Source organism: Eriocheir sinensis, chromosome 70, assembly GCF_024679095.1.
Source record: "Eriocheir sinensis breed Jianghai 21 chromosome 70, ASM2467909v1, whole genome shotgun sequence".
Classification (NCBI taxonomy): Eukaryota; Metazoa; Arthropoda; class Malacostraca; order Decapoda; family Varunidae; genus Eriocheir; species Eriocheir sinensis.
This window is the reverse complement of record NC_066578.1, coordinates 634,969-647,115: the sequence shown is the minus strand read 5'-3', so window position 1 is coordinate 647,115 and position 12,147 is coordinate 634,969. Positions and strand designations below refer to the sequence as shown.

Sequence of the window (12,147 nt, the reverse complement as noted above, 5' to 3'; positions counted from 1 at the left end):
CACACACACATATATATATATATATATATATATATATATATATATATATATATATATATATATATATATATATATATATATTATATATATTAGCAAATGCTTTCAACATCATACTTTTCCTAAAAAAACAAATTGATATAGTGTAGATAATACCTAATAAAACATAAGAACAAATATATTTTTCTTTACCCCATTAGTAAATCATTTTACAATGAAAAAAAATAAGTGAAGGCTGGATAGGGTGCGGTGGCAGGTACCTCAAAAATAGTTAAGCTACCCCTGAAAAGTGACGTTTTTGGTGGGCTGCAATAGATGGCGCTACTTCCGCACGCCCGAGGAATTACTACATACCTCTATCTCTTCGTATATAGTCTCTTTGGCCTAAGGTGAGCGGCGAGTCTGACTTGAGTAAACAAAGCCGATGCGAATGAACGCCGTCACGGCCCGGCTTATGTTCGGAGGCGATTTTGACCCTATGTATATTTTTACCTCGGGGCGTACCCTACACCATCAGAAGCAGAAAAGCATGCAGATTTAGGATCTGTGCTTAAAAATGTGGTGCGACGAAAACCAGCTGAGTACTAAGGAGTTGAAGGGAAATAAGTGCAAGAAAATATGTATTCCAAACTTCATTTAACTCTGATTTTCGTGTGTGTAATTTTACACTATTGTTACAATTTTATGCTAGTGTGATGCAGAATTTTCTCAGGAAGATGATGGTGGTCTCAGTTTTTCGTAAAAATGAATGTTGGGGTCAGGAAACAGGGTGGGAGTGAGGTGTGTGAAGTCGTCGGTTTGGGCAGGCAACGAGGATGGGGCGGGGCCAAGCGTGAAGGCCATAGGAGTTGCCAACGAGTGATTTCCTCCCGCCTGTATGACGATACCTTCTCTATACTTGCCTTGGTTTCCACCTTCTCAGACGGTCTCAGACCTCTCTTCCACTTTCTCACACCCCATTCTAGACCCTCACTGTTCCTGTCAGTCACCTTCCACTCAAAGAAGCGCCTCCCTTATCCTCTCTGCTCACGTACCCACCTGACTCGCATACCACTGTCACATACTGTCAAGTCTTACGTTTTTTGCGTAAGTCTTACGTAATTTCGGTGATTTTCAAGTCTTACGGCGTAAGTTGAAAATCTTACGTTTTTTCTCCGCTTGCGATGTTTTTTTTTCAATATGTTTGATTTAAACAATTGGAAATATATCGTACGCGCCATATTTAAATTCATGTGAGCGTGCCGCGTCCTTTGTATCGGCAGCTCCTGTGAAAAGAAAACAAAACATGCGGAAAGTCTGTTCTCGGGGCAGGATGTCGTTCCCTACATCTCGCACGCCATGGCCCTCCAAGAGCTCTTTCACTGCCTCAATCACTCGTCCACTCGTCTCACCACTGAGCCCCAGCAGCAGCACCATCCACTCCCTTCCAGTCCTCCCATTCACTCCACGTCCCATCTCACTCAGAAACACATGCATCATCTTCGTTCTCTCCCTGTCATACTTCTTACATTCCAGCACTACATGCTGCACAGTCTCGTCCACACCCATGCAACACATCTGGCACACTTTGCTGCGGGACTCAGACCATCTATAGTTCCTTGCATTCACATCCAGACAGTGCTGAACCGTAGCTTTACACACAAGAATAGGTCAGGAAATTCCGCTGAGTCTATCTTCAAAATTATTAATAGTTCCCAGTGGCGATTTTAGCCTCTCAGGAGCCATAGGAGGGAGTATTTAAGTACCTCTCCCCCGCCACACACAGTCTACCCCCTCTAGTATTTACCCGGGGTTAGTTCCTCTGCCTAACACGCAAGAATAGGTCAGGAAATTCCGTTGAGTCCATCTTCAAAATTATTAATAGTTCCTAGTGGCGATTTTAGACTTTCAGGAGCCATAGGAGTGACATTTTAAGTCTACTCCCTCGTGTATTTTTCCGGGGTTTGTTCCTATGGGTGATATAGTGACAGTGTGATGCGAAATTCTGCTGGTGATGAAAGTCCTCGAGCGGAGAGTTCAATCTCAAACCCGTTTCTGTTTAATCTATGGGACTTATCTATCACACTTTTTCCGTCTGGGGTACTGTAGTTTAGAGAGTTTTGTTTCCTGTTGTTATTTTTGTGCGTGATTTTACCCTTGACAACTTCCTCTGATGTAAGAAATAACTAAAGAATCAGACAAGCAATGGGTACTAACGCGTTGACTTGGACTAATCTATCACACTTCTCCGTTCGGGGTGCTGTAGTTTGTGGTCTTTATTTTCCCCTGTTTGTTTTTGTGTTTTTGCCCTTGACAGCTTCCCCTGATGTAAGGAAGGAACTAAAGAATCGGATAGACAGAGGGGACTAAAGCGTTGACTCGGACGTAGGCTATCTGTCAGTTATCCGTTTGAGGAGCAGTAGCCTACTTTTGCGATCTTTTTTTCCCCCCTGATGATTTTTACGTGTGTTTGTGCCTTTGACTGCTTCCTCTGGTGTAAGAAAGTAACTAACGAATCAGATAGACAAAGGGGACTAGTGCATTGGCTTGGTTTTGTGGTCTTTTTTCCCTCCCCTGATTTTTACGTGTGTTTGTGCCTTTGACTGCTTCCTCTGGTGTAAGAAAGTAACTAAAGAATCAGATAGACAAAGGGGACTAGTGCATTGACTTGTATTGCTTGTAGATACAACCGGAGCTGATAGTTTAGGTCTTGCCATGTGACAGAGGAGCTTGGAAACATGGCACTGAATTCTCTTCCTTTGCAACTCCTTAAAGATGCATAGAAAGTAATCCTAGAGCAGTATCGTTAGGAGTTAAGGCTCTGATGATAAAGGGGACAGGATATCCTACCTTCCTGAAGGACTCTACGCTAGTACTTGCCTCCATCAAAACTTTTAAGGATTGCTTCTATTTTATTTGCAGCATAATTCTGAACAGCTGGTACACACATATTGCGAGGTGAACATACATAGAATTTCGAAAGTCAAAATTCATGTCTGCTGAAATGTTAAGTTTTTGTAATCTCTTTTGTACGTTTGTGCATATATATTTTTTTATAATTGTTTTTCTTTGCAGAAGGGTGCTCTGGCATCAAGCCCAAGAAGAAGAAGAATTGAATACTCTTCAGAGGATCAGCGTGCACGGCGCACGTGCAGGAAGTCCGTGGATGAAGGTGAGGCGGGTCAGGTCAAGGGCAGGTCAGGGCAGGGTCAGTCCTCGGTCAGTGCGGCGGTCGTGCAGGCGGTGGCGGTGGCTCAGGGTCACAGTTTCACCCCTCATCTTGAGACTAAGAGAAGAGAGGGCGGGAATCACTCAAAAGTAGGTAACTAGTATGAACACACACACACACACACACACACACACACACACACACACACACACACACGATTACTCACCCTTGGAACACAGCAGATGCAGTCTTTAGTGCCGCAAGCGCCTGGCTTATAATGATGATATCCCGCTGGACATTGATCTGTGGAAAGTATTCCAGTTTGTATACATAATGTATATCATTATTAATCTGGTGATGTTCAATTAAGAACAAGGGAATGGTAGTGGTAATTCGGATTTAGTAAGGTAAGCATGAGGTAAGCAAAGTTAATTCAAAGCACAGTGAAGAAGGATTCGATCGTCTGATGAGTTGACGACCAAGGCAAACTTAGCTTGGAGAGTTTGAATTCGCCAGGGCGCCTCTTTGCAATCAGCCACCGACGAGGGCACACCTTCAGACCTGCGCTCCTACTTTGTTATTATCTTGAGAAGCAAATTGAACAGAAAGGCCAAGAGCAAACAAAAATTGCCAGTCCCAGTCCCTTAACCACAAGGCAGCCCTTGGAACCCACGTCGTATCCCATCAGTCATCTTGCCTGGGACTTGAACGACTCATACCTCAACCCACATCTCCCTACGCTCGGAAATTCTGCAGAGCTAATTGCATGATTAGTGCTGTACAATTCTATGTCTTAGCCTGAGGTATAGGAACTAGGGAGTTCAACAGACATAACTCACCGTGAGGCTTGCGTGTCGGTTCAAGTAGCTGAGTTGGGTTGACGCATATCCCATTCTTACGGGCACACGAATTGTCTGGCCCACAGGTCTTGCAACACTTGCAGTTAGCGTTGCCACACCCATCATGTGTTAGGTATTCATCTCCAGCGTCGCAAAAATCTTCGTTGATCACGCATCTCCCCGGGTTGGGGCCATCAACACAGGCGCTGCTGGGAGTGCACTGTTGAGGGGAGAAGGGTGGGGGGAAGGGGAGTTAAGCAAGTAGGGAACGGAAGGGAAGGTACTGAGCTAGGAATAGGCAAGGGCAATAATTGTCAGTCCAAACAAAGCAACTCTTGAAAGCCATCCACAAGTTATCATACTCGTAAGTCTTTTATCCACATGTTTCTCTAAGCTCTGAGAAGCTCTGTCGTATTCACACCACCAAGACTTTATTAAATCATTCTCCTGTTTGTTTATGACCCAGTCTTTGCTGATCTCATTCTCAACCAACAAAATAGCACAAAAAAGTTATCTAATATTTCCGAGTTGGATTGCTCCAGGCTTATAATTATATTTAACAAGTGTTGAATATATAGATGAGAGAAAAAACTACATTGCCTTGTATATCACCAGGGAAAATATGCCATGAAACAACTTTGGGTGTATCTTTTAGTATAAAAGTATCCTTGACATCCCGCCTTGCATTTGGAAAAAGTAATGGTTGATAACAGTAGATGTAGAAAGTGTCCCGCTTCAGATACCGTCAAAACTGAACTCTGAACTGAAGAAAGCCTAGTAATGTAATTTAAGCAAAGTCACTGGCGGATTTGGGGGGGGGCCATGGGGGCCATGGCCCCCCCCAGGAGCTATGGTGGCGCCCTTAGGAGCTATGGTGGCGCCCCTAGGAGACCAAATAATTAAAATTTAAATTGGAATACATAATATTCCTTGGCATTGATCGATAGGAAAATATTATGTTCCATTAAAAAAAAGGCTCACTAGGGGGTGTGGGGGGGAGGGACGGGTGTGGCCGTGTGGGAGGACGGGGGTTGGGGGAGGCCCGGGAGGGAGGGGGGGGTTCTAAGGCAGCAACGCTTATCGTATTGTTCTAGTGTTAAAGAATCTCGTATAGTAGGTAGGCCCTACCTACTATAGTTTCTGCACTTCATGAGATGATGACATGGGCAGACAGAGAAGCCAGTTCAAAAGCCAGCAGTCTTCTAGCTTCCTTAGAAAGAACAGAAACATTAGTCTCATTGGCTTGCCTCCAAGCTATATCATCAGTTATGAAACCATTATGTGCCGCACTGCAAGCAAAGGGAGGTGATATCACCCAAGCATTAAAACTACTGAATGCCACAAAATCTGAGCTACAATCTATGCGTGAAAGCAGTGAGACATCGTTTGCAGAGATTTTCAAAGATATTGAGGCCACAGCAGAGAAATTGGGAGTTGAAGTGAAGAAACCTCGTCTTCCATCTAGATGCATTTACCGAAGCACAGGAGCATCCAGTGAAGACACAGTAGACACTAAATCATATTACAGAATTAATGTCTACATTCCAGCACTTGATGCAGTGCTCAGAGATTTTCGTGAAAGGTTCGGTAAGCACACTGAACTGTCTGCTGGACTGAGCTCTCTCATTCCTAGTATTGTGAGTGACAAGTCATGGGAGGATGTACAACCTGCATTTGTCAAATATGGCCCACTGATGAAAGATAACCCAACAGAATCTTCTGTAAGAGACGAGTTCAAGATTTGGCAGAGGCATTGGTCATCATGTGAGAAAAAACCTACAACAGCAGTGGCAACAATCAACGAGTGTAAGGGTATGGAAGCTGTATTTCCCAATATGCTGACTCTACTAACTCTCTTAGCCACACTCCCTGTGTCAACTTGTGAGGCAGAGAGGATGTTCAGCAAGGTTGACCGTACGTGCTCTGCTATCAGGAGCACAATGTCCGAAGAGAGATTGGAGGCCCTTGTTCTGCTCCAAACACATCGCAATCGTCTTCCTTCTACAGAAGCTGTAATAGATAGGTTTTCCATGTCTGCTTTAAGGAAATTATCATTTACCTTGTAGAGTCTTCATGAGACCCCAATTCATTGCAGACTGCATGGTAACACTGGTTGCTCATGAGTTGAGTTACGAGATTCATTACATTCATTTGCTCAAAAGTCCAGAATAGCTTTTAATTTAATCTCAGTTCGGTTGTATTGATTAGGAGAAAGAAAACCTTAAGTTAGTTCTAGTCAGTCTACAATTTAACAAAACCCTATCCATTTTTCAATGCAAATTTTACAAAAAAATACGAATACTACTATTATCCCCTTCAAGCACTAAAATCTTCGTCATCTCTTTTCTGACCATTATTAGATCATTTTATTCAGATTTGAAAGAGTATATTAAAGCCAGATTGAAAGGTATATTTCTTTGATTAGAAGAATTTCCTTGGGCAACTGTACATGAATGATTTGTATATAAGCTGCCAACTGTAGGGATTTGGTGCCAGGTGCCCTGCATTATATTCTTAGTTACTACTACAGTATATTTTGATTTTACTGATTGATTGTACGTTTAACTATCATAATCATTCATCCTATAACATTTTCAAATGGATTCAGGTACTAGTAAAATCCATGGAATAATTACTCATTGAAAGTATGAAAACTTGCAAGTAAAATTATTTATGTTTTAAATTTTCATTAACTATTATTGATGTTTACTTCTATAAATATTTTTGATTAGCAAGTATTTTTTTTTACCTATTTCAATCTTCTTGTGAAAAAAATATCAAATGAACTTTCTAAATAGCAAAACACTTATTGTTAAAACACAGGATTTTTTCTGAAAGGCCTTGCTCATGGTGCTTTAAAAAGCACATAAAATACTTCAAAATCTCAAAAACCAGCTGATTAGGCTCGCTTCGCTCGCCTATCTCTCTCACCAAAAATTCAAAGCGCCCCTATCCTCTTTGGCCCCCCCCAGGAAACCTCCCTAGATCCGCCTATGAGCAAAGTTAAAGTGGGTGACTCCTACGGGCGCCTGCGTGCTGGCGTTGACTTACTTGCGCACAGCACTTGCAGTTGCTGTCATCGCTACAGCCAAGTTGAGGGCTTGGCGCCGTGCCGGAATCGCACGTAGCATTAACGTTGATACATTCACCTCCGGCGGCCGCACAATCGTCGCTTGCTTGGCAGGCCTTACAGCAGATGCAGCGCCCGAGGCCACAGTACCCATCACGGTACTCAGATGTTGAATCGCAGCTTGTGGGGTAATTCGCACAGCGGCCACCATAACAGCTTCCATCTGTACTACAAGGTTCACAGCACCTGTCAGAGGGACGTAGGTCATTGTAAATCAGGGGAAGGCGGTGGCCGCAGAGATTTGAGGCTCTGCAGGGTGGCTATGTGGTCAGCAAGCGTCAGAGGCAATGCTGAGCTCACGTCCCTTCGCCGTTGACTAACAATTTTCGCCCTACTCTGAATGGCAGAATAAGATCGCCCACATAATAACATGAGAACATTAGGAGACAGCAAGAGGTCGGTAGGCCTATGCAGGGCAGCTCCTGTGAACTTAATCATACCTAGCCTCACTATCTAGATGAATTTATCTAATCTTCATTTGGGTGCATATATCGATCGTTTTGGCACTCACAACATGACTGCCAAGCTAATTCTACTCACCCACCACTCTGTTGATCAGCCAACTTTTGCCTGTCCTTGTCGAATCTGAATTTATCCAACTTAAAACCATTGCTAAGTGTCCTACCCGGCTCTACCTTACCACCAAAACCTTATGAACATCATCCTTATTGAACCCCGTCATCCATTTATGAACTGCGATCAAGTCCCCTTGCACCCTTCGCCTTAATTTCAAGAGGATGCAATTCAAATGTCTGTCTGTCCTCAGAAGGCAAATTTCTTAACCCGTTGATCATCTTTGTCATCCTCTCTACTGTCCACCCTGCCTTCATTGACAGGGCCGTTATTTCTGGGGGGGCTAGGGGGGCTATAGCCCTCACTGTTTTCTATAGCGGCTTTTCTGTTTTTCAGTGTTTTCTATAACGGCCACTGTTTGTTATAGCGGCAAAATGTCCCTAAAAGTGCTTATTTTTTAAAAAAAAAATCCCCAACCTGCCCGTGCTCGCTTCGCTCGCCATCTCATGAACCTATGAACCCCGCTAGAGTCTATATAGCACCCCCCAAAGGTCTGCCAAAATTACGGGCCTGATTGAGATTGTCAAACGGAGCCTGGGGTAAGGGGTAGGGGGCTGCCCGTGAGTCGAGCAGCAATACAAACTACAGCGTCATTAATAAAAGCGCCCTCATTAACAAAACACTGAAAGCAGCCAACCGTGGACACACACACACACACACACACACACACACACAGTCATGTCGCTATATACTTAGCGTTTACACTGACAGACAACAACGAAAGTTCCCAAGCTCACACGCAGTAAGATGATGGACATTGTTCGGCAGTGAATTCCCCGCCAAAGCAGCTACTCCTGCATGTGCCCACTCCAGAAGTACCACACAAGGCTGTTGAACAATCTGAAAAATGAAGGGGACAGTAAATTAAACAAGTGCGGCAGCATGCAGAGGGGTACACGTAGGTATGTTTTGGGAAGAAGGTTCGGTAAATGTTCGGGGTGTAGCCTACTCCAGCGATGTTGTGAGAGGGATCATGAAAAGACTGAAGTGTTTTACTGTGAAGATGAATAAGGCGAGTGAAGGAGGACGTTATTCTTATTTGAGATCGGGGAATATCCATAATAAAGAACATGCTTCATTTCAAGCTGAGGTGATGTAGGCACTGCTGCATCATTGATTAGTTTGAACAGTAACTAGCCGCCAGCCGAGGAAGATCCGCTGATGGTTATTTGTGTGTCTTACCGTCCCTGTTACCGTTCATGGCCCTGTTACCGCCCACGGTGTCCGTGCAGCACCGGCAGCCGGCACTACATAAGTTCTCCGTGTCTGTTATTTCGTCGCATCCTTCAGGGTTCCTTCTAAGACAGGACCCACCGGCATTACTGCAGCCCCTGTGCGTGGACGTGATGTTAAGCCGCGTTCAGACCTGTGCAACTTTTCGTGCGCACAGGAGGCATGCGCCTAGTGCATGAAGAGGCAAGCAGAGGCATGCAACGGTGCATGGTAAGGAATGCTTCAAATCTGTGCGCATAGGCCAACGTGCGAAGAGGCATGAAGGCGCAAGTTCCTCCCCATCCAAGACGGGGAGACTCTTGCAACAGTCGCCCGTCAACCACGTACGGTTTATTATGCCGTGTTTTCTAATTTTCAGGTCATCCTTTGTATTGTCAGTATATGGAGGATTGGTCCAATGACAAAAGTATAAACTTTATTGAGGATTATCGTTCATCTACTTGTCTGTGGATGGCTTGCTCTGCAGACTATAAAGACAGGGTGAAACGGAATGATGCTCTACAGTTCCTCAAAAATAAATATGAAATGGGGACGTCAGAGGCAGTCCTGAACAAAATTAAAAGCCTTCGGTCGTACTTCCGACGAGTGCACAAGGAACACTTGTCGAAGACGAAGAGCGGTTCCGATGGTGATGATGTTCCAAAGCCGTCCTGGCTCCTCTACAAGTCACGTCTCTTCATTCTAGATGAAGAAGAAACAAGGCCTGGCAGAGAAACTTTCTTGACGACTGAAAAAAGTATGTGTGCTTCACTCCAGGTGTGAACAGAAAGAGGCATGCGCATCCATCGAGGAAGAGGCAAGCGTGAGAGCGCGTGTTGCATGCGTAGAGGCATCGGAAGATGCACGGCAACCAGGCGCAAGGCGCACAGGTCTGAACGCGGCTTTAGGTGGTCAGTCAAGTTACCCGGTGGGCCCAAATACACTTATTCGAAATATACTTTTGGGACGTGCCTCAAACACTGTCTAAGTGAATGACACTTTTTTTTTTTTTTCATGACAATTTGTATCAGATGAGAACTTAGGGTAAGGTGGGGTAAGATGCCCTCTGGGGTGAAAGGCCCCCCCTTGGTTTTGTCTTTTTTTTTTTTTTCTCAAGCAGTCACATGATCAAGTAGGCAACGCCAACTCTCTGTGCTCACAGGAACTACTGGAGTAAACAATGGACAGTTGCTCTGGCCACAAGGGGACATTTCTTCTTTTTGACTAATTTCTTGTAAGTTTTCAGTGATTTTAATGATACCTAATTAACGACAAAGAACTGTAGAGTTAGCCTGATGGCTATGGATACTTGCTCTAAGATGTCTAGACCATATTGCATGTGATTATACTCTGCCTACTTACTTGTAGGAAAGATGGTGACATTTTGTGTATATATGAGTTGCCAGGGTAAGAGGCCCCCTGTGCCTTTGGGGTAAGTTGCCCACAGGGAGGCCTTTTACCCCACATGTGGGCCTTTTACCCCATTATCAGCAACAAAGAAAAAAACTCCATCTCCAGCTTCGTGTGATGAGGATGAATGGCCTTGTTTGGTGTGTGGGGAACCATTTGCTAATAGCAGACCTTCAGAAAAATGGGTCCAATGTCGGGGTTGCAGAAATTGGTCATATGCAGAATGCACAACTGGAGTAGGCCTAGGTCTGTATGTAAGTCAAAACTGCGAGTCTGATTAGGCATTACAGTATTGCTATAAATAAATAAAAAAATATCAATAATGTAATGCCTAATCAGTTTTTGAAAGGCATTCATAAGTGAACACTTTTGAGTTTGAGCCTATAAGGAAGTTGGTGTTTTTAACTGTTTTAGATATCAATATTCAACAGAAAGGACATATTTGATAAAATCTAATCAAAGTTCCATATATTTTTCATGAAAGTAGATGTTCCTTTTGTTACAAAAATTCAGTAGAAAGGGAAGCTAGTTTAATATTACTAGTCTAAAAGAAGGGGATACCTTTTAGAAAATTAATTAATTGTTTAGTTTTACATTCTATTCATTAGGAGACACAAATTTGACTGTGTTCCTATATTTCACATCAAGAGAGATTTATAGGGTATAGTTTTCAAAAAGTGAATACATTTTATATCTTTAAAATGTGAAAAAAATATTTTCCTAATGTTTCTGAGTTTTATTATTATAAACCAGAGTGGGGTAAATAGCCCCCTTTATTTTTTTTTTAAATTGTCATTATAATAATGTCAAAATCATAATGAGTGGATATAATATATTCCATAGATAGGCCTTAGCCTAAGATTTCAACAGAACTTTTTTTCAAAATTCTATTGGAAAAAATATGGCTACAACAGCCAATCTCCCTTAAGGGGGCAACTTACCCTGTCTCGGCCTCATGTCTTCGCTGTAGCTCCGCAGTGGATGGTCTCGTTGATCAAAAAGTTTTTTCGTGTCGGCATCAACGGTCCTGGACCCATCCCCTTGCTTCTCGCCACCAGCCTGAGTGTTAAAGAAAGAAAAAACTCGTAATCTTTACTACGGAGCTGAGCTTCGCCCACAATATGGCGTTACAACTGTCGCCGAAGAGTAGCAGCTGGTCTGGGGGCGTGGACGTTGACGAGGCAATCAACCAGATAGTCTGTCAGCCAAAACTTTCGAACCTGTTACTGGCGTTGTGCAAGAGACCATAACCTGAGACTTTATTAATAGTCTTATACCACACCTGTTGTGAAATTAACTAGATTGGCGAAATCGTTTTTGCGTTCCCTCCCGCGGGTCCTTATTTCCTCCCCGCCGCTCTGCCACATAGTCCCAACGCCTATCTCTTCCTCTCATATGTTAGCTATAGGTAATATAGGAGAGAAAAAGATATAGGTGCTGCAGGGCACAGTTTTATAGAGTGGCGGGGAGGAAAGAGCCCGCTGGAGCCATCGCAAACACGATCTCCCCAATCTGGTTTCACTGTAGCTGACGTGTGTATATGCAAGAACACCTCGACCACAAATCATACTAACTTTGGATTGACAGACGTCCAGAGCCAGCAGTGTCAGCAGTCCTACTATAAGCGCAGTCCTCATCGCGGCTTATGGTTGCGGAAGGAAACAGAAACAGTGGTTGACAATGTAGTATTCGTAGTGCAGCTACATAAAAAAAAGTTAGGACATGCAGTAATGGATACAAGGCAGATAAAAGGTTCTATAAACAGATGAAAAGAATAGCTTGGCACGAAATGTTGTACTGATTAGGTGAACAGGAGTAGCGAAACGAATTTAGCGGTC

The 12,147-nt window shown here is 43.5% G+C and overlaps 1 protein-coding gene across 1 annotated transcript; it reads right to left on the bottom strand.

The window, feature by feature from the left end:
• Positions 1-2,938: 2,938 nt before the first annotated feature.
• On the bottom strand, positions 2,939-11,364 carry LOC126988697 (keratin-associated protein 5-9-like). The gene is made up of 6 exons (XM_050847054.1): positions 11,251-11,364; positions 8,425-8,527; positions 7,036-7,300; positions 3,985-4,204; positions 3,372-3,448; positions 2,939-3,262 (listed from the first exon to the last, which is right to left on the bottom strand). The coding sequence occupies exons 1-6, from the start codon at positions 11,264-11,266 to the stop codon at positions 3,245-3,247; spliced, it is 699 nt and encodes a 232-aa protein (XP_050703011.1). The 5' UTR covers positions 11,267-11,364; the 3' UTR covers positions 2,939-3,244.
• Positions 11,365-12,147: the final 783 nt, after the last annotated feature.